Source organism: Phoca vitulina, unplaced genomic scaffold (genome assembly GCF_004348235.1).
Source record: "Phoca vitulina isolate PV1807 unplaced genomic scaffold, GSC_HSeal_1.0 scaffold41, whole genome shotgun sequence".
NCBI classification, from domain to species: Eukaryota; Metazoa; Chordata; class Mammalia; order Carnivora; family Phocidae; genus Phoca; species Phoca vitulina.
In genome coordinates, this window is record NW_022589744.1 from 2,742,004 (window position 1) to 2,764,692 (window position 22,689).

General features: G+C 47.7%; 1 protein-coding gene across 4 annotated transcripts in view; it reads right to left on the reverse strand.

Moving 5' to 3' along the window:
- TEX2 (testis expressed 2) overlaps positions 1-22,689 on the reverse strand; it is a 98,797-nt gene that overhangs the window by 3,769 nt on the left and 72,339 nt on the right. For 2 of the 4 annotated variants that reach the window (XM_032429366.1, XM_032429367.1), the window contains exons 6-10: positions 22,514-22,660; positions 17,846-17,945; positions 9,406-9,538; positions 3,511-3,636; positions 1,716-1,925 (exon numbers count right to left, since the gene is read on the reverse strand). In XM_032429366.1, coding sequence (XP_032285257.1) covers positions 1,716-1,925; positions 3,511-3,636; positions 9,406-9,538; positions 17,846-17,945; positions 22,514-22,660 — 716 coding nt within the window. The other 2 variants (XM_032429368.1, XM_032429369.1) reach the window with 2 other exon arrangements.

Consider the following 22,689-nt stretch of genomic DNA (forward strand, 5'->3'; position numbering starts at 1 on the left):
GACCTGAGAACAGTTCTGACAAGCTGGGAAATTTAGAAAGCACCACTGGAAAAGTCTGACCTGGGCGTTGTTTTCTGGTTTTTTGTTTTTCCTGAAATGGCAAGGATCTTTCTTGTTGCTATTTTAATAAAGGTAGCATATGTACATTACAAACCCCCCAAAATACATGTGTACAAAGCAGAATGTGAAAGATACTGCCTCTCCCTGAATCTTACCCCAAGACAGGACTACTGAGAGAAGCAGGGTCAATTTTCCCCACACTCCTAATATGTATATGTAAATAGAGAACGTTCTATAACCTGCTTTTTCATTCCATCCCGCACAGCATGCTTATTAAGGCTTCCCAGTGGAGCAGACTGGCATTCAAAACTGTTGGTAAAGGATCTAGACAAGAGACTGTGTGCTATCAAATTACCTAAAAACTTCCATTTGTCATGGATCAATGTTTTAAAAATTACAACGAAAATGTCAAATTGCTATAAGCATTTCTAAACACTCTCAAGATCTATACTTAACTTTATGGATTCATAACAAATGCCCTGGGTAGTACTCCCCCAGAAGCCTTGTGTCACCTGTAACTGATACATCTTAAAGCATGAAAGTGAAGAAATACATCAACTCTTACTTTTAAAAAATTTTTTCTTGTTAGGTTTGGAAGACTGGACAGTAAGATATTAATGGTGGTTATTTGTGGGCGGTAAGATTAGAGGCTTTTTTTCCCCTCCACTTTTTTTCATTTGTTCCCTTTTTTTTTTTTACAATGAAAATATTACTCTCTAAAAATAAAATCTAAAAAGGTATTTTAAAGTTTTTACTGGGAAACACTGGTATCATCATCAAATGGTTATTCAATTCAAAAACTGTCTTCTGATCATTCTCATAAGCCCTTCTAAACGCCAGGGGTATGCACCAGCATGATAGTTTCACTCTGGGATAGAACAGAGCTATCTTTTTTCATGCCAACGTAGTTTCTGGTACAATGAAGTTTCCTGCAATCACTGTATACACTTGTATACATTTTAAACGATCTGGAATGACAATTTTAAACTGCAGTTCACAGATAGTGATTTTCTTCTGCTGGACCCATGAATAATAGGTTATTCCAGTGGTTCTCAATCTTGGCTTAGTCCCCCATGTCCTGGATCCTGGGGGCTGGGTACATCTTTGTTTTTAACAAGTCCCCAGGTGACTGTGATATGCAGATAGGGTTGAGAACCACTGGTTCATTCGATGACAACTCCTTGGGTAGACCTTCTACCACAATTACCAAGTACACGGGCTCTGCCTCCTTAACATTTAGGTCTAACCCGGGGAGTCTTCCCTAAGTACCTCGGGCTCTGCCGGATGCATGATCCCCCTCCGTAAAGTGGGGTAACAGTGGTACCTATCTCCGCAGGATGCTGTGAGGACTGACCAGGTGAAGCAGCTACACCCCAGGCCAGGCAGAGAGTAAGAGCTCTACCGAGGGTGGCTCTTCTAACTGGGGGAAAGAGCTGGCTTTGAAGGGGAGGAAGACCAAGAAGAGATACATGTGAAGATGAAGCTTTCAATGTGAATTAACCATTCACAGAAAAAAGCAGAATTGGATTTGCAACGGACATGAAGGTTCCCTGAAGAACATCTGACAGTGCTTCTGCCCAGGAGAAGGTACTTCTCCATAATGGCGGTGGTAGGCAGGCTGGGATATGGATGGTCCCGCGAGAGGTTATACGCACCATATTCGGTCAGTCGGAGGGGGTGGAATGTTGACCGCCAGGGTTCCTCGGCATTCTTGTACTTCTACGGTTAGCAGCAGGGGTGTATTGGAGACTTCTTCAATTTTCTTTTTAATGAACTCTGTCTCTGTTGCTTTTTGGAAGTATTTTGACTTGGTAATTTTATCGACAAACCTCATAATCTTACTTGTTCGATGACCTCCAACATACCTTTAAATGAGGGACACAGGTGTTAGTATAAACTTTGCTCCTCCACACACAAAAACTCTGTGGCTCAGCGTTCACCTTACTTTAGACCGGAGTTTCTCAACCGAAGCACCACTGACGTTTTGGACGGGCTAATTCTTTGTGGTTGGGGCTGCCCTCTGTATTCCTGTACGTGGTTTAGCAGCATCTCTGGCCTCAACCGTCTAGACGTCAATAGCATGCTTCCCCCAGTCATGATAATAAAAATGTCTCCAGACATTGCTCAGGGTCCACTGGGGGGGGGGGGGCAAAATCACCTCCAACTGAGAAACTACTACTTTAGAGAAGGTGTAGAGATCAGACAGAGCCCAGGTCGTGACCAGTGGAGAGACAAAGTCCTCACAGTGCAGAGAAGGCATCTCACCTGTCCTCCTTAATACACCTCAACTACTGCTTATAAATCCTGTGTCCTCTTAGAGAAACCTCCCCATCTCTACACATCAAATAAGAAATCATGCTGCATCAACAGGGACATAAAATACAGTCGTTAACGGACTGCCTTTTAGGTGACGTCTTATCAGCTTTAAGTGGCAACTACTTTTCAAAGCGCTTAGAGCTTCTTTCTAAAGAAAACTGCTAATCAAGCTGACAGGCTAGCAGGCCAAGAAAGCAAGCTTTTCTATCAGGTCCTATCTACCATAAGACTGCCCTAGGAAGAGAGGATATTTGCTTTTTAAAATCCTCCAGAGTTTCAGAGTGTCAGGAATAGTATGTGTATGTGTGTAGGGAAAAGCAGTGATTCCTAAGAAGGTCAAGAGGGTAGATTTCAAATAACACCCACAAACTTTAGTATCAACTCCTCAAACGTCTGGATTCTCTCCACCTTCTGTTGGATTTCAAAAGTGAATAGGCTGATATTTTCTTACCAGTGCTTCTGAATCTCTGGTTTCTTTATAATCTTCGTCTCTTCAACTCACTTTAAATAACTAAAAGATCCTTACAGAGAAGCTGTGTAAATACTCTGATTATGCCATAGTCTAAGTAACAGGCAAAGGGAGCCCGAAAATGAAATTCATGATCCAAAAGATCAGCTAAGTGACCCACATCTTCAAAACACACCAAAGAAATGCCCGGAGCTCAACAGAAGGGCGACTGGACCGAGGGGGCGCAGTGCCCTCCGTCGACAGCAGGGGGAGGTGTTGCGCACGCTGTGCCACAAGTGCGCCCCTCAGTTCTCTATTCAGAATTTTCTTACATGCAAGTGATGAATCACTGAATTCTACCCCTGAAACTAATAATACAATATATGCTAACTAACTTGAATTTAAATAAAATCTTTAGAAAATAATACTTTTCTTCAGTGGCCTGAGAAAGCCATTCTGATGGGGGACCTTGTTAGCTAAGGAAAGCTATGCGGGTCTTTTTTGCTCTGCAGCCTGGAAGTTTAAGCCACTTTGGGTTCTTAATGCAAAAACCATTCACTCAATGTGAAGGAGGAAGAAAGATTACTAGGAACGGGGCTGGGGGGGTGGGGGGGTGGGGGGGTGGGAAGCTCACTCCCAACTTGGTACCCTGACCCCTGGAGCCTCTGGAAACCGGATCCACTTACCCTTCGGCCCCCGGGAGAGGTGGTTTGTCTCCGGCGCTGGGCTCTGGAGCATCATCCTCCTCAGAGGAGCCAGCACTGGAGGACTCCTCATCGCTGTCTGCCAGACAGTACGCCCTGGGCCTGCAACTGATCAGGGCAGAGTCACCACCGTAGCCTGCCCTTCAGGCTCTGCTTAGAGAGAGAACACACATGCTCCACCAGCACCAGCACTAACATGGCCTCACTCCGCCCACCCCGCCCAGGAAAGAAGGGGCCCAATCCAAGAGTCCTCGGATTGGCCAGGCTGCCCGGGACACTCTTCAGTGCCAAGGCCCCTGGGAGCAGCACAGAGGACTTGGGCCTCAAGAGTTCCATTTTGTGCATGCATCAGGACAGGTGGCGGGAGTGTGATGCCGTCCACACAAAATGCAGTGATCTCATCAACACGGCAGCTACTTAGCCAAGTGGGAGGGTGAATGGGAAGAATGATGGTTACAGGGGTGAGGTGACAGCTTATGTTGGTGACATAACCTCCTCTCACCCATGACAGGGATGTTCAGGCAAGCCCCTGACTCTGGCTGAGCTCAACAACTATGATGCTTCCTTAGTCACCTCCAGGTTCATTTTGACTCAAGACTCCTTCCTAGTGAAACTACGTATCCTATCCCATACTGCCTTAGCTCCGGAAGGCCAGAGAAAAAGCCAATGATCACAAGTGACAAATCTCAAGGGACTCTGGGAAGCAACTGACGGGAGAACCCAGGAAGTTTCCTGGAGAAATACAAATTTAAAAACCATTTTAAAAATAAATATGGGGCGCCTGGGTGGCTCAGTCGTTAAGCATCTGCCTTTGACTCACGTCATGATCCCAGAGTCCTGGGATCGAGTCCCACATCGGGCTTCCTGCTCGGCGGGAAGCCTGCTTCTCCCTCTCCCCCTCCCCCTGCTTGTGTTCCCTCTCTCGCTGTGTCTCTCTCTGTCAAATAAATAAATAAAATCTTAAAAAAAAAAATAATTACAAAGCCTCATCAATGAGCAAAGTCCCTCATTAATCCTGCCAGGTTGGATACTCAGTTTCCAGAGTCAGGGGGGTTACTAGATCACCAGCAGTAGCAAGTGCCCCTCTCCAGCCCGGGGTGGGGTGGGGCGGGGTTCTTGGCTGAGCTTTGGCCCCACAAAAGGCAGTTCCCTCCCTAGATGGTGGCTTTGCTTCAGAGAAGCAGAGAGGCAGGGTCCATCTCTGAGGCTCAGAGACTTCATTGCGATGAAGCCACCAAGGGACAGAGTAGTCTCTGAACACTACTAAGCAACCAAATGGTCACAAAGCAGAGGTGAGGCCTTGTACTTCTGATAAGGACAAAACTACCAGGACAGGGAAAGGCAATGGGACTTAGGTCCTGTCCCTACAGGTGCAATCCCTTTTGGGGTCTTCCTCTGATGCTCACAGGGGCAGCCATCTCTTAGCCCATGGGGGCTAAGGGCACCCAAGGGCAGAGTACACACACGAGTGCAGACTTGAAGGCCCAGCAGAGGCCCCAGCCCTGGAAGGGTGGGGCTGAAATCTCCACCCCTGAAACAGGAGCCCGACTGTAAGCAGACCTTGCAAGTGTCCTCCCTGGCAGGACACGGGGATCCTCCTCCACCCCAGCTCTGAAACATGAGAGCCAGCTGTTTCAGCCAACAGGCTTGAGCATACAGTTAAAGGGAAACTCCCCCTGCAGATACAAAAGCCTCTTGTCCCTGGCCATGGGGACAGTACCTAACTGACTCTTCCTCCTTCCATTAGAGTCCTGGCTAGTCCAGGAATGCTTATGGATGCTCCTTGGTCGCAAAGCCATTTCAGAACTTTTCCATGGTTGGGCAGCCCTCACAGAGATCTTTTATGTAAAATGTGCCAGCAAAATATTATTCCCAAGAAAGCCCAAATTGGGGCTTGAGATGAGGAGTCAGGGAGGCAAATCCCCAAAGCTAACACAGCCATCTGAGACATCTATTGTCCCTGTCCATCAGTACGGTGCCTGGGCTCCCTGGCTCTCAGACCAGGCGCTCTCAGACGGAGTCGTCTGTGTCCTCACCGCACAGGGAGCCTGCTCCCCATCCACGCGGCACAGCATGCTGCCTCGAGATGGGGCTGCAGTGAAACCTGCTGAGCCACCATCCCGTCTTGTCCCCACTGGTATTTGTCATCTGGCAGCCTCCAGACCTGAAGCAAAAGATGCCAAAGGCTGAGCACTGCAGAGAGCTCTCAGGTTCCCGAATTAATCCTCCGCAGGACAGACAACAGAATAAATTTTGTGGCTTGAAGTTAATAATTTAGACAATGCCATATCAGTTAAAGTAGACCAGGTGACATGAAATTCTGATTTTGAGCAAACGGTACCTCTACATGGCACCCAATACTTAGCTAATTAAATGTGTCACTCAATGTTTGGCTGATACTCAGCTTTATAACTGAACGTGCATTTAATGATCTCATGATGTCAGCATGAACTTGAGAGAAAGATACACTGCACATTCTTACTTATATAAGGGGTGCTAGAACGTAATAAGCCTACTTTTTAAAAACGCATCTTAGAATCCAGATGAGGATGATATCCTTTCAAAGAGCCACCTTAAAGGGCTAATTCTAGTTTTGCTGTCCCTGCTAAAAATCTTTTTGGACATGTGCTTGGAGTCAGACACGTAAGAAAAAGTGAATTATTTTATCACTGATGCTCTATCTTGGACCAACCGTTTTATTTCTTGGTCTCATAATCTCCATTGCCTCTGAACAACTTCCAACACCTTCTCCAAGATCCAATCCATCTTACAAAGCAGGATGACTTGCTGGTGCTCAGAATAGTTAAAAGAATGTCACAGACTCTGGAGGCAGTTCTAAAAGGCAGCTCCAAAAAATGCTTTACATGAAGGATGCATAATTAGATGAAACAGCCCAGGGAGGTGGCCACACATGAGAACGTACGCATTTTCTCTGAGTGAAATCGGCACCACAGACACATGCGTGCGTACACCCCCAGAGCCTGCCCGGGCCACAGCGTGGGCTGCAGCCACTTGGCTCCCCAGACTCAGGCGCTTCAGGGGGGTGGTGGTTTGGGGTATACTGTGGACCCGTGACCCAGTACGGAGGTCGCAGGGGCCCCCCTGGGGGGACTGGCACACTGGACCCAGGCTGCAGTGGTGGAGCATGAACAGGCCAAGTGCCTTACAGGAAATGCCCTCCTCCAAAGCCACGGTTCCTTCAGAGAGCAGACGGCGTGCAGAACATTTCCCTTACTGCCTCACTCTGGTCCTCTCCGGGTCAATTCCTAAAGTTACGACTGCTCAGCTCGCTACCCGAATTCCACTCTGAGCACCTTATTGCCCCAAAGTGATGTTAACTACAACATGTAACAGGGCGGCTATTTGGGAAATAAAGATTAAAGGAAAAATGTCTACAGATAAAAAGTATACACACATTTCAAAGAGAAGGGACTTCACTAGACTAAAGCAACACAGATTGCCGTGTGTCACTATCACCCTCAGGGTAATAACGTGAGGACACGAACAAACTCGCTACAAGTGGGGCTTCCCACAGGGTGAGCAGCATCTTCTAGAGGCTCCCCCCGGGCCCGATCATTTGTACACTTTAAAGGGGACTGAAAAAAGGCCGTGGACAAAGCAGAGGCCCTGCCACAGCCTCCTCTTTGGAGAGATTCACCATTAAGGAAAATGTTGTGGGTTGCTCTCTCCCTGGCATTTAGACTCAGGGTATTCCTATATGCTCATCACTGAGGGAGCGAAGAAGTGTGTTCTAGAATCACTTCTGGGATTAGGTTCTTAGCTATGGATGGGCTTTCAGAGGCTCTCAGTACTCCCAGAAACTGAGCCAAAGCGGTACACGTGCAGGCATTTCCAGGGAGAAGGACCCGGAGCTCTCCGATTCCCAAAGGGGTCCTTCATGTTAAAAAAAAAAAAGTTAACGGTCCATTTTTCCAGGCCTTTTTCTCCCAAACGAAGTACTTTTGGAACGGCTTTTTTCCCTTGCTTTTAAAATTAAATGACAGCCAATTACCCATCAACATATAAGGTAACACCCTCACAGGAAGAAGTAAAACATTTTATACCAGACTCTACTAGGGAAAAAACGGTACTTCAGAAGTATATGACAAAATAATACCATCATATTCCCAAAGCAGAGGATTTTTTTTTCATGCAGTCTGGAGAAGCACTGCTTTCTCAGAAACATGTCCATCCTCTGACGGGCCGGGGTTCACGAACTTGAAATGGTGCCGAGAGCCACGTGAGTAAGGGTGACGTGGAAGGCCTACAGGACCAGGCTCTCAGGGACCTGGCTGTGTCGGGGCCCCACCTGCCGCCCAAGACGCCCCTTTCCAATGGAGTCCCAGCAGCTCGGTGCTGGCACAGGGCTGTTTCCAGAATGGAGTCCTTCTGACTGAAGTTTGCTCTGTCCTTCTCCTGGGTATTTAGACCTCATTTTCAAGGCTGCTTCTGCCCACCGTGCTTTGTCTTACAGGCCAGGCTGCGGACGCGTGCTTTGTCTTACAGACCTGGCAGTGGGGTGGGGGCGTCCAGACACAGGAAACGGAGTCTGATTAGAGAACTAGACCAAAACCCCAGCAACTCAGATCAGGGAAGTTGGCAAGACTTTCCCTCCCGAGAAAGCCTCTTAAATACTCTGACCTCAATCCTCTTAGGTCTACACACTGAGCCTTTACGTCCAGGAACATGATGAAAGGACAAGCTTCCTAGTGGCATCACATGGGACCAAACAAGACTCAGCACCTACAGGGTATGAAATGCTACATGGAGAGTTGATAAACACCACTCACCAGAAAATACAATCCACAGATTGCCGAATCCAAACACATTTTAACAAATAGCAGAAAAACGAAAGGAAAATAGCACAGATACAGGTTAGATTTCATACAGGCGGGGAAATTTTCCAATTATTTCATTAAATCAGAATAATCTAAGTAAAAGCACATTCTCAAATGTACGACCACCCCCGTTTGCTATGACCGCATGTATGAATATAAGCATTAGGTCGGCATCATAACTAAGCAAAAAGCTAAGAGTCTGCGTGTCTTATATTTAGACCCTGAGAAGGTGGCTCCTTGTGGGGTTTTTCTGTCAACGTACTGTTAATTCCATGCCAAAGGGATAAAGATGTGAGAAATAGACTCTACTCAGCATTTTTAGTTTGGTCAAAACAATAATATAATTCAAATTTGTGGTCAGAAGCAGTCTTTTTAAAGGTGTATGGGAATGTAAAGTTCCAGCTTACCCATTCTAGGCATCTAAGGGGGAAAAAAATTAACCTTCATTAACTATCTCACAAATGCAAAATATTTACTAAATCAGACAAACTCTGGGCAGCAGATGCAATATCTTCTACAAAGAGAGGAATTTACTACTAAGCAAATCAATATTGTATTATTTAGAGAAAATACATCTCAAAACGCCTTAGGAACACCCTCTTGGCTATAAAATCAATTGTCTTATTAGAAATAATTCAGACTCTGTGATTAAAGCAGACGGACCCCCTAGGGACCTTAGCCTTGCCCACACAATGCTGTTTGGGGCTGCAAGCTGGAGGAGGAAGTTTCTGGATGATGATTCTCTACACAGAACTTTTTACTGTGCAGATGAGCCTGCCCTACCAGTCTGAGTCAGTGATGCTCTCTGGGTAAGTGATGCTGTGTGCGCCCCACTGGGAGCACTGAGGCCACAAGGTGCTGAGCAGAGGTGGGGACTCATAGTCTTCAGGGGCTGAGAGTAGGGAACCATTCCCTGAAATCCTCTGTGGTCCGGAAGCACATGCATGGAAGCTCACTACACATCAAAGCTGCTTCTCAAAGACTAGAGGGAGAGCTTGGTTCCCCAGGGTTGGATTAGTAAATTCATATGGCCCCTTACCCTTCTTTGCCAATTTCTCCAACCTTCAGGGCTTCAACAAGAGGCTCTTTACCTAGTTTGGTCAAATTCATTTTGGTCTCGAGAGTCATCAGAAAGGACCCATTGTAGGACATTTCCAAATCGATCCAGAGTCCTGGAGAAATGGTGAAAAAAACAGAAGTTTTTTTTCCCCCCAGAAGAACATGACTATAGATGACAGTATAAAAATTTGTATTTATCACATTGAAAGTCTGTAGATTTATATCGCCTGTACTACCAATGCATGCAAGAGGAGGTCATGAAAAGACAAGCCCTTGGAAATGGTTCAGGCGTTTGTCAACTTGCCAACATGTGAATATCCATTAAAACGGTGAGCTCAGGGCACCTGTCAGCACTGGAGGGGTCCTGTTCTCTGGGTTCATTCTCACATTTAGTAAGAAAATACACTCCCAACAGGAAGATGGCTTGACCCAGGGCAAAGCCAGGACAAAGTCTGCTGATTCCCAGCCAGTTATGAGGCAGAAGAGAGGTGCAGAGACCTCACTGAATGCTGGCCTATTCTTTAAAGATGCACGTGAGAACCACTGCCTTCAAATGATCTCATGTTGGTGGGGGAGTGGAAATGCTTCAGACTGAGCTCGGTATGATAAGGAGCGGGACAAACATTTTTCGCATCCTTTTCTTTCTGGAAATTGCTTAGTAATGGACGAATTAATGTTCAAGCCCCAGAATTATCCAGATAAAGTGGGGTAACCGCTTGGTACCTTAGTTTAAAACCCCATTCCTTAGAAAAGACACCAGTGTCAGTGAGATCATACGTAAGAGGCTTTCAGCTTTGTGGAATTTCACTGGGATGGGCCACCAACAGAAGCGGCCACTGACCAGAAGTCTAAAATGCCATCAGGGATCATCGCCCGACCTTCCACACCAGGATTCTGGGATTTGGGGGTAGAACATGCTATGCTGCGAGTTTTCAGACTCGGGGTTCCATAACACTTCATGGACTTGCAATCAAAATGGGATCCTTCAAGTGGGTGTTTAAATGCTAATCAACTTCATAGATCCTCATAAGATGCATGACAACATCCAAAAGGAAGCAGGAAACTAATCTAAAAGCATTGTTGAAACACAGCAGCATTTTCAAGCAATTACAGTAAATAACCTAGCCCTTATTTGGCCACCATTTCAGATAAAAGCTTTGCTTAACCTCAAGAAGCACTAATGGTGTAATTCTTCACTAAAGGCGGAATGGTTCCCATTTTGTTTTCAACAAATTCTTTTTATCATAATTGAAGGTAACTGTTTTCCACGAATGACGTTAAGTGATGTGCAGGTCAACTGTGACTGTCTTGTTTGTAGCAACTCACAAAACTGCTTTATTTCTTGCTTATATTAAGCAGTTAAAAATCATCAATTAGCTTGCTCTTCAAAGGTACTGTTACTGGAAACAAAGGGGACATCTGCTTTAATGAAGACAGTCATTAATCACTTCTAGTGGAAAGGGAATAGGGCAAAGGCTAGATATGAATAGGCTTCAAACTCAATATAGAACATCAATAAAGAAGATATTTATTGCTGTAGAATATCTCCACCTTTTTTTTTTAAGATTTTATTTATTTATTTGACAGAGAGAGACACAGCGAGAGAGGGAACACAAGCAGAGGGAGCTCCGGGAGAAGGAGAAGCAGGCTTCCCACGGAGCAGGGAGCCCGACGTGGGCTTGATCCCAAGACCCCGAGATCATGACCTGAGCCGAAGGCAGACACCTAACGACTGAGCCACCCAGGCGCCCCATCTCCACCTTTTTTTAAACTAGAGAATCGACAGGCTCCAACTACCTGGCTCCTGTATGTATTCAAAAATAATTTCTTTTGAAAATCCTGGTCAGGTTTCTAATAAATATTAATAGTATGTACTGCCTTTGAAGATTGTTCTAAAAAAGGCATCAGAATTTTACTTCTTATAAAGTAGAAGGTTTTGTCTGTTTTTTATATGAGGGGATGTGGCTATAGCTTAGTGAACAGCTGGCTTACACCCGGGAACTGGGACATCCCACCCGGGGACGTGTGGGCCAGTGCTCCCTCTGCCAGGAGCTCAGGGGAGGCAGGCAGAGGGAAGATGCATGTGGAGTGCTGTCACTCAGACCAGGGCTTGAGCTCCACTGGACATTTCTAGACCTCTGTTCACCAGCCTCCTCATGTGCACAAGGGGGACCGCAATGCCTCTTCAGGTGAGGGCTGGGTCCCTCCCAGCCAGGGCTCTTCCCTCTCTCTGCTGTCACCAGCCCACTTCCTTACTTCTGGGACTCTCTGCTCCCGCCGCGCTTCCTGCTGTTGCCATGGCAGATGCGGACCAGACCAGAGGAGGTCACCGGGCCAAGGGGGCACTGGGCAGGCAGAGAGCCCTGTCTGGCCTGGGGAGGGCACGAAACATGCACCTCCGACCAAGCCTCTGCATGAGCAGTGGGGTCTGGTTTTTTATATCATTGTTTATACCCCAACAGGCCCACCCCCATGGCCTTGTTCAGCCCTAGCTCTCAGGGAGAATATGAAGGAGTCAAGAAAGGCTTGAGAACTTTTAAAAACAGATACAAACTGCAACCATTCCAACAAATTACTTTACTATGACATGCCTGCATTTAGATGAGGGTAAGGAGACTATTTTAACATTAGGTGCAAAGAAAAACTTGCCCCTGTGACAATGATTCAGTGAGCCCAAGAGCACCCTGAAAACCCTGGAGCACACACAACCTGGAGCTGAGACCGAGCGGTTATGTTATGTAACAGGTGAGTCAGGAGGCTCCTGCCTTGTGTGACTGAAAGATGAAATTCACAGTTCCTCGGGAGCCTGTCTTCCCGTTGTGGGGACAAATGCATCAACAATGTAAGGATGGGGACACACACTGTTCCACGAGGGGTGTCTTAACTCTAACTAAGCTGAATGCTACTCGTCTAGATGAATGTGGTTGCAGAGCTTTTTCTTTTGTGCTCCTGACAAATGTTAAGACTCTTTTGTGAGGCATTTCATTTAAAATGCTGCTTTCTACAACCATCTGCTCTTGGTAGTGCTCAGGGACAAAAACCAGAAGTTGAGCAGGACAATTTTTTAAGCCCTTAAATAGGAGTAAGGCCATCAGTGCTCTTAGAGGTTCTCCAGAAAGGCCGTGGAGACAAAGGGTCTTGGGTTGGTCTGCTTGGGCTGCTAGAACAAAATAACCACAGACGGGGCGGCTTCAACAACAGACACTTTTTTCTCACAGCTCTGGAGGCTGGAAGTCCAAGATTGAGGTGCTGGCCAGTTTAGTTCCTCCTGAGAGCTCTCTTCCTGGCTTGCAGAAGGTTGCCTGCTCACTGTGTTGTCCTCACATGGCAGACAGAGCAAGCTAGCTCACTGGTCTCTGCTCCTGAGGGCACTAATCCCATCATGACGACCCCTCCCTCATGAACTCATCTAAGCTTAGTCGCTTCCCCAAATATCATCATATTGTAGGTTAGGGCTTCAACATTTGAATTTGGGGGTGGGGGGACAGGGGAGACACAAACATTCAGTCCATAACAGATCCCCCCCCCACCACAAGGGGTCCTCATGTGACAAGGACGAGGACGTCCAGTGGTGAAGAGTGGCAGCTGATTACCAACAGGTCCCTATAAAACCAGCCCGTCACCGTGCTCGCTTCGGCAGCACATATACTAAAACCAGCCCGTCACCTGGCAACATGGGGGAACAAACTGACAACGACAACTTCAGTCAGTTTTCATGGCAGGACCTGCGAGGAGCTCAGAGGGCGGTTTTCCACTCTTCAGCTGAGGGCAGCATCAGCTACCATCACCACCACTCGGAGGGGAGACTGCAGAAAAAGTCACAGCCTGCTCCATCCAAAATGTTCCTCGAGTTCTCAGTGCGAGACATCAGGACTAACGACACTGAGACGAATCCCCGCCCTCAGGCACCCGATGCTCGAAGATGAACAAAGATGGCCGGGGCCACCTGGGCCAGACTGACCGTGGCGCCACGGGAGGTGAGCACGCCTTAGTGCGTGTCACCAGGGACAGCTAGACTAGAGGTCCACCAGCCTCCCTAGTGTTCTGTTTGATAGATCCCACGGCCTCAGGAACAGCCCAACTGTGGCCCCGTAGATCTAGTGATTTCACTCGGCAGCTCACTGTTTTATTACTATTAAAGTAGGCTTAACGGGGTACCTGCCACTTAGAAGGGGTAAAAGAACCCAAAGCCTTGCTCACCTGAGCCTGGCCCTCATGTTATCTGCTCCTCCATGTCTCTCTAACTGTAACTATTACTGGCTGACTTTCACTTTGAGAGGCAACATTGGCATCCAAAGAACAAACTTCTTAAAATGGAACATTTAATAATATATTACCAAGAACAGATGCTGGAGTTATAGGTTCTTAGAAAAGTATACCAGTGATTGTTTTGTTCCTGGTGCCATATTGCTCACTCATATACCACAGAAAACTAGCATTCCTTGTATGTGAATGTGTCTTTTAGGACAGATGCCATTCTGTCTACCTGTAACTGTTCTCAGAAACAGCTCCGCCTCTCAAGGTTGATCTAGTCGCAAGTCAGAGTCTCCTCTCTTGCACCCCAACCAAGTTCCACAAAACGGATTTCTCTCCCTTTCCACAAAAAAAGTAATTTTCCTTTCTGCCACATGATCTGGTCAGAGTGTGTGGGGCCACGCCTGTCAGCGCTGAGCCCCACGGTCTGGCCTGTACTGTGCTCAGCCCTGGGCTGCCCCTCTCCTCTATGCTCTTGACAAGGGCACAGTGGAAGGAATGAGCAGGTCACAGACGGACTCTGGTTCCAGTTTTCTGCAATACTCGGTGGCAAAGTAACTTCAGTCTCAGCACTGGATAAAGACACCAGGCCCTAAATGTTAAGGGCCAGAAGACAAGTCGCTGATGGTGGACACCACCAGTCACGACCAAGCGCCTCTCTGAAAGCAGACAAGGTTCCTGTTCCTGTGGGACATGGTACTCCTACCACAGAATCCAACACCTTCTGTCAAAACTCGGGCTGTTACTTGGTATCTCGAAACAGGGTGTAAGCAGTACGGCGCTCTATGGGGGACACTCAGTGCCTATCTGCAGACTTACATACGTGCGCCAAACGTCCTGAAGCCTAAATGCACCTGAACCTGAGGGGTCCAGCCCACACCCGTGGTTCATCCTGACATTGGCTGACATGGCTGCAGGCACTGCTCTGCCTCCCTGGGGCGTCTGGGCCCGCTGTGCCCCCCGCCACGGCCCCCAGTCAGAGGTGCGTAGGGAGTGGGCCGGGCTCAGAGAGGAGGCGGGAGGGGCGCGGCCAGTTTCCAAGGGACAGCTCGCTCTCTTCCAGCCACCTGCCGCTGGTGGGGAGTGAAGACGCGCCTGGGAAAGGCGGTCATTCAACCTGAGAAACTGGCTGGCTGTCCTGGGACTTGGGAGAGGCCCGTGGTGGCCAACAGGGGATTTCAGAACTACAGACGTCGCTCCTTTTAGCGGCAAGGCCACAACATCTGAGAATGGCCTCTTTCTTTCCATTTATTCCTGTAAAAGGGTCAACTGCGCACCGCAGCCGCCCACATTCTAGACTCTCCAGGAGCAGCAGTGAAGGCGCCACTACTGATGGTAAAAGGAAGAACAGCCAGCACGTACCGCGCTCGCCTTCCAGGCGCCTCGCGCGCGCTGACTCACTCAGTCCTCAGACCAGCCTCGCCTGCCGACTCACAGGCTTCCCACTGGAGAGAGTGCTTAGTGGGGTGTATGGAACCCCCCCTCTCCGGCCGCAGAACTGTGAATCCCAAAGCCCTGGCCCCAGAGCTGCGCTCGGAACCACAGCTCAACCCTCATCCCGAGGATGCAGTGATCCAACCGGCTCTGGCCCGAATATCCACCCTCCTCCACCCCTCAGCCATGTGCCTCCAACAAACAAGCACAAGTTAGGAAACGTTTAAGAAAGAAAAAAAAAGGTAGGGGTGTGTGTGTGGGAGGGGGGTGCATTCCCCCAGGAGGTGCCCCCTCCTTAGAGCTGTGGGGGGCTTGTTCACCTGGCCTGCATTTCCCTGGAAGGTGAGCTCTGCTTCCCAGAGTCAGTTTTAGCCCGTCACCCTTGATTTTCATTTCCTTCAAAGAAAAGTTTACCTTAGAGCAATGGAATCCAAAACAGCACATTTCCTTTACGTTTATTTCTGCTTTAACTATCGCATGCATCCTTTGCCGACTTGGAAAAACCTAATGTGATCAAACTTTTAAAACCCACAGGCTTTATGTCTTTTATCATTCCTTTCTTTCGTAACATTTCTTCCCTTGTTACATAAGCAGGCAGATGTCTAAAACTTGCCCTGAAACGAGTGAAATAGCCTCAAATGGATTAAAAACCAGCAAAGCTTTGATCTGTGTAGTGAAATGTCTTGCTCCAGAGGAAGAGGAAAGAGACTTAGGCATTTGGTGAATTTCCCTCAAAGCCTGGCAAAGCTGCCCTGGGAGGCCGCAGAGTTCAAAGCTACAGGGACACTCCTGAGATGCGGCAAAGCCCAGCTGTGGCCCTGCTTTCTTTCTTGCTGGAAATTTCTACTAATTCAACAAAGGACAGAGATAAGAAACTGCTAACACATTAGGAAATAGGGCATGTTCACATATTATTTACTTTCCTTAAGCCTGACTCTGTGGAGGTGTATGTTAGCTGATCATTTACCAGCTCGTTACAAGTCAATCTCCAAAGAGGCAAAGAGCAAAGGGGAGCCCAGAGCCCGCCAGAGCCAGAAGAAAGGCAGGCAACCCCTCATACACAGATTAGGTGGAGATCCTAGCTAGGTTCTCAAGACATAACGTATCTTTTAAAAATATCATATGCGGGGCGCCTGGGTGGCTCAGTTGGTTAAGCGACTGCCTTCGGCTCAGGTCATGATCCTGGAGTCCCTGGATCGAGTCCCGCATCGGGCTCCCTGCTCGGCAGGGAGCCTGCTTCTCCCTATGACCCTCACCCCTCTCATGTGCTCTCTCTCTCTCTCTCATTCTCTCTGTCTCAAATAAATAAATAAAATCTTTAAAAAAAATAAAAAAATAAAAATAAAAATAAAAATATCATATGCGGTTAAAAGAACTCTAGCTAAACCATTTGCAAATTATCTTTTCTAGTTTTACCCTCAGTGTACCAGAAATTAGCCAAATCCAGGAGCACACAGATTTATCAAAGTGTGGAAATGATCAAAGGGTTACAGGTGATCTCAACATGCAAATATTAGGTAGACTTTTGGATTTGCAAATAATATTCTATCTCTGAAATCCATGGAATGCTAAAAACATGGAAATATGGGCTCGCTGTCAGCTGAAATATTGTTAAAGAGATAATCAGAGCTGCTAATTATAGGGCTAGAAAAAATCTCTGTATTTACATCAAATGTATACAACACAGAAAATGATTTCACTAAATATGATTCAAGAGCCATGTGATACAGCCCTGCAGGGACAAAAGTAGACATTAGAGTCCCTAAATTTACAAAACAATTCAAAACAAGTATCACTCTTGGAAAGTTGTAATTATTTTCTCCCCTATCTTGTTCCTGTGCCTTTTGAGGAATGACGGTCCAGTTTAGGTGGAAAGAGGTGCGTGTGGAAAGCAATACTACAGAAAAGAAGTTGACCGCTTCCACGGTGGGGAGATTTTTCCTGCCTGTTCACGGACTATTCTGGCCTACCTGACTCGCGCCTCTTTTCACCCCACTCCTGTGTACGAACTTTTCCATCACGGTCCTTTTAAAACCACATGCCACAAAACACGCATAAATCTTGACGTCATAATTTTATTTAAGCTCTATACATCCTAATCAACTCTTCCTGCCCCAACTCAGCAGAGTAGGTGTAAATAATGTGTCAAGAGCGTGTCTTAAACATCAAATCTGAGCACTTTCCCCCAGCAGAGAGCTGTACGCTCAAAATATTGCTGACAACATCTGTCTTCATTTTTTTAAACACATACAGAGCGCCTTCTAGGTGTGGGAAGGAAGGCGAGGTGGGAAGGAAGGCGAGATGTGAAACATGAAGGTCAAAGAATCTGCAACCTAGAAGCTGGGGCAGGGCAAAGGCACGAGCGCAGATGGAGAAGCAGCAGTTCCTGGTGAGAGGGGAGGGCTGCAGGGGGCACACGGGAGGCCGCGAGGGGCGGGGGCTATTTTCTGAATCACACCAGAGTCCAGGCCCCGCCAACGGGTACATGGGCATGTTTGGGCTGGGGCAGGACCAGCAGGGACCCGAGAGACTAGAAGAATTAGGAGGGGGATCTATTCCTGATCTGTTCCCCATCAGTTGAAGGCTGTGACTTTTCACAACAAAAGATAATCAACGTAAGACAGATGCTTAAAACGTCCCTGACCCCCTCCCAACACAAAGCTTTGGTGTTCGATCTGCAGTGATGGAGACATTTCGACCCTCGTACAAATGGTCAATTCTCTGCTAGTTACCTTGGTGATCAACGTAAGGCTTGAAGGCCTGAAGGATTTTTGGCACAGCCACCCCCATGTCAAGTTCCGTCAAAGTTAGTTCATTCATAAAGTAGGGGAGCTGGAGGAGAGAAGTAAACAACAAATGAGACGTTAGTAACCTGGTCATTAGAATTCAGCATCCGCTCAAGAAGGAGTCAAGGTCAAGGTTTTGGGGACACATTAATTTCACCAAAATTTACTGAGCATATACCGCATACTAGGCATCATCCTACAGAGAGAGCTGCGGACAAGTCAGGCAAGGTCCTTGCTCTCATGGGGCTTACGTTGGAGAGGCGGAAACAGATCATTAAGTAGACAAATCACTTGAGAGAGTGATTAGTGTTCCAGAGACAGTAAGACCAGTGGGGTGGGATAGAGGGAGCTGGGGTGTAGGGCAGGGTGGCTGTGTTGGCCAAGGAAGTTGGAGAAGGCTTCTGTGAGGAGTGCCGTTGGCCGAAGACCTGACTGAGGAGGAGAAGCCAGCCATGCCGGTCAGGTTACCAATGCCTGGAGCTGGCTAGAGTGTGGGAAAGTGGACCCCTCTCAGATTACTAGTGGGGAGTTAAGAAATTGCTATAGCACTTCTGATAGGCAAACTCACTCACAATATTTATTAAAATCCTTGGAAAAAAAGAAAATCACATCCCTTGACCCAGTGCTGGACATTTTCTGTTTGCCCCCCCTGCCTGGACTTGAGTTCCCAGAGAGGCTGGGAACAAATCACATGGATGGGCTCTCCCATCCTCTGGCTTCTGGCTGGATTTGGCCAGTGGGAAACACCAATGGGCAGGGAAGATGGGAGGTACTCGGGGAAGAGTGTTGTCAGATAGCTGTCCCCTCCCTCTGTTGAAGGCCACGGCTCCCGTCAGACAGGCAACTCTCCACATAGCCATGCTGCCCCAAGGTCTGGTAACTGCTCCCCGCTTTGCCCCTACAGGGAGTGCTGACAGCTCCCCGCTGCTGCTAGCCTTGGGTCCTACCCTATCCCTTTTGGTTTCTCTACATTGGCCCCCATATTTATAAGTCTTTCCCTTAATAAACTCTCCTCTCAGGTGACGCCACTTGAGTGTGCCATCTTTCTCCTGCTGGGACCCCAACTCATACCGCGTCAGTAGGAATCCGCTCTAAAGCAAATAGCATGAGTACTAATCTGCTTAGAAATTCCTACTCTGCCTCAAGACTATGGAATTAATTCATCTGTTTCTTTCACCTGAATTTAGGTATGGGTATAGTTATTCTTTTTTAATCTGTAGTCCATTCCTCATTTCAGTGTAAGATACAAATTACTGATCCACCTTAATTTTCTTTTCTCAATGGCTCGTTGGCGTCTTACTGAACCACCAATACTTTCCCCACTGACCTGCAGCACCCCCTGTCAATGTGAGATTCCCATGACACTGGGGCCTGTAATGAGCGCCTTGTTTTTTACCAGCATCAAACTGCTTTTTAAAATAAATATATGCGGAACATTTCCCATAAAAGGAGGTAGCATTTAGCCAGGCATAGATTTAATGCCTATTTTGGCTGGACCTCTTCAGTTGTCAAAGGTATACACTTTGATGATTCACCAGAGGACTCTTGCTCTGCTCTTCTGCAGGAGTGGGTCGGTGAGAGTCATGATGTCTGTGATGAACAAAACGTGACCAAAGACAGTACTCAAACGTGCATTTTGAATTGGTGATTGCTGGATTTGGAAAACCTTTTTCTAAGGCATCAATGTTACCTGGTGGCTGGCCTCCCGATCAGCCTACAGAACCCTACCTGGCCAAGAACGTGTAGCCAAATTCTTGCACCCTTGCCCCAGACTGTCTGTTATTACCACTCTAATACTCAGTGAGCCAGGGGCATGCTGGTTTCTGTGGGAACAGGTGTCTGACACTGAGCAAGGGGAACGAATGCAGAGATGGCGTTCCCAGTCCCCTGTCCAACCTCCCAGCCCTCCCACCCTGCACCCTGTGGTCCTACAAGGGCAGAGGAGGAACCGGAGACAAAGAAGGGGCTGAGGGACCGGGGACTGGGAAAGACTCAGCAGGGCTGGGCTGGGCTCTAATCACCTGCAGGTACTACGAGGAGGGGCTCAGCAGAGCCTCGCTTCCTACTTATTCACCTGAGTGCCCACTCCAAGATTCTAGAACATCTCTAAGCACCCTTCCCCTCCAAATCACAACTGATTTGAATCAAAACTCTCAGGACCAGGCCCTAGCCTGGTCAGCCTCCTTCCTACTCTGCAGGGAAAGGCAACAAAAGGTCACTCCAGCTCTTTTCAACCAGAAACTCTCTTCTTCCCTTTCAAAGGCACCACAGTGAGACGAGAACCCACTACATGTTCTTTACTCTCCTGAGTGAACCCAACTGGACATTCAGGTGTATGGAACATTCTCAGGTTGGTGGGAGGGACTGCTGGAAGCTGTCTGCAATGACAACATTTGCTGACATGGGCACAAGAGGCCCCTGACGATTGAGGACCCCAAGGCGGTATTGGGAGGGGCCGGCGGAGGCCAAGAATGTACTTGCTGTTGGGGCAGAAACTCAGCTTGTTTTAAACCATCACTGGGCACCAGGTACACCCACAGGGCTGCTCTTTCACAACATGAGTCATTATCACATGTGAGGGTGACAATGTGAGACTGCAGGGCAAGGCCAGCAAAGAGTTCTCCATATGTCAGGCCTTCAGGGGAAACCAGGAGACAGAAGAGATCTTTGTCACAGCAGACAGGACAGCTCAGGCTCCTCCAGCCATTCTGGCTCTTGTATTGGCCGTTAACCAACGCTCACTACTAGGTTTCGTTCTTCCCAGAATATTTGGCTATTGGTGATAATAAGAGTCCTTTTGGCAGGGGTGGCAGCAGGTTCCGAACTAGAGTAATATCCTGCTGCCTTTCTGTTTATTCCACTACATCCAGGGTCTCCTCTGGTCTCGCAGGGCACGCAGGGCAGGGTGGAGGTGTGAGGCTGGTAATGGAGGGAGCACAGCCCACTACTGGATCCAGGCCACTTTTCTCTATCCTCACCTTCTAGTACTTCTGACCCCAGTTTTATCTGCAGACTGAAAAAGCTCACATGACCAGCAAAGGGAGATGATGAAAATAAAAGACTTTCTCTCAACTTCCTCTGGGATGAGAGAACCCACCGTTCTCCACACGGCAGAGGTTCCACGGACTTCCAGCACCCGAGAGAAGCAGGGGAGGCTGCCCTGTCTGTTTTGGAAGGTGTGTAACAGGGACGGCAGCGTCCCGTCTGGAGTTGAGGCACACCCTGCTTTCTGTCTCCCTCTGCCGGGAACCCCAGCCCTCCTGCTCAGGGAAGGGCCCGCGGAGCGCCAGCCCCGCCTGTGTGTCTTGACCAGGAACTCAGCAAGCTCTCCATCATTTTCCAGAAAGGGGGAGGCGGTGGCGTGAGCTCTAGCTTGGCTGCTTGTTTGTGAACATGGGAGGGCCACTGCCGCTTCCTGCTCCCCGCCTTGGACCTGGCTAGCAGAGTGCATTCAAGCCTCAATCTACCTGAAAAACAACAGACTGACTCATGTCAACTGAGCCCTCCCAAATCCTTGCCCCAAATTCTGCCTCGACATCTGCTCTTCCAGCTCAGAGAGCGGCTCTCCTCTTCATCAGGGGTTAGGAAAGAGACACCGGCCTGCAGCTGGCAGACAGAGCTTGCCAGAGCTTGACTGAGCCCTAAGAGGCTTGGTTTGTCACCCAAAGGAATGACAAAAGTCACATCGAAGCTCCTCCATGCCCACATTTTCCTTCTAATGTAATTTTACCTTCGCTCACAGTTTCCTAACCTGGAGTCCTTGAACCCTCTGAAGTCATGGGCAAAATTCTGCACCACTGTGCATTTTTCTAGGGAAAGGATTCATTCGTTTCTGTGTCTCAAAGGTATCTATGACCCAGAAAGATCCACGGATTTAAGGTGCTGACTGAGCAACTTCATTTGGGGACCAAAGGGACTCTTCCTTGGCTGGGTCTTCCCTGGGTCAAAAACTTACTTCTACGTAACCTAACTGATGTCTCTGGGTTGGTGGAGGTGGTGCTAAATGAGTCATTTAGTGGCAATGGTGAGGAATATTTATGCAGTTTAAACTTACTTCCAAGTGGGCCTTGCTCAGCACCAGGACTGTTGTTTTTCAGCAAAGAGAGAGCCCAAAATAAAATACCATCTGGCCAGAAGTAAAGGTCAGGCCCAGACACATGTAGAGTGCAATGCTAACTTTCTGGGCTTTGAGAGGGAGCATGACTTGGGAAAGAGGTCTGGAGTCTGGCACTTTCCTCAGCAGAGATGGTGCAGCCCCCAGACTGTGAGGCTGGGTGGGCTCCTGAAGTACAATTTAAGTTCCTTACTAATTTCAAGATACTAGAGGTCTACATGACAAACCAGCTACAAAAGCTCACATTTTCCCAAACCAAATTCTCAATTATCACCTAGAATGGATAACAATGAGAGCAACACAAAGGAAAAAGTAAACAGGAACATTCACTAAGTCCCCAGGTATGGTGAGTCATATGGCCAAGGTCACAGCTCAGATATGTTGCTGTTCTCATGTTATATGCTTTAAACCAAGTTATTTTTCACTTAGGATATAATGATACAAAACTTCCAAATTAAGAAATGTGAGGAACTGGAAGCTTCTTGTGTGGAAAACGATACCTTTATTTTGCTGAGTTTCATTTGGATTTTCTTAGACACCAGATCAGACCAATATTTCTCTCCCAAGAAGTCCCAAAACATTCTACCAAGCAAGGCATTCACCCAGGCTTCCTGTTCTTCCTCCTCGGAGGGCAGAGCCTCTGGCAACTGGCAAAAGAAAGGGAACCAAAATTAGC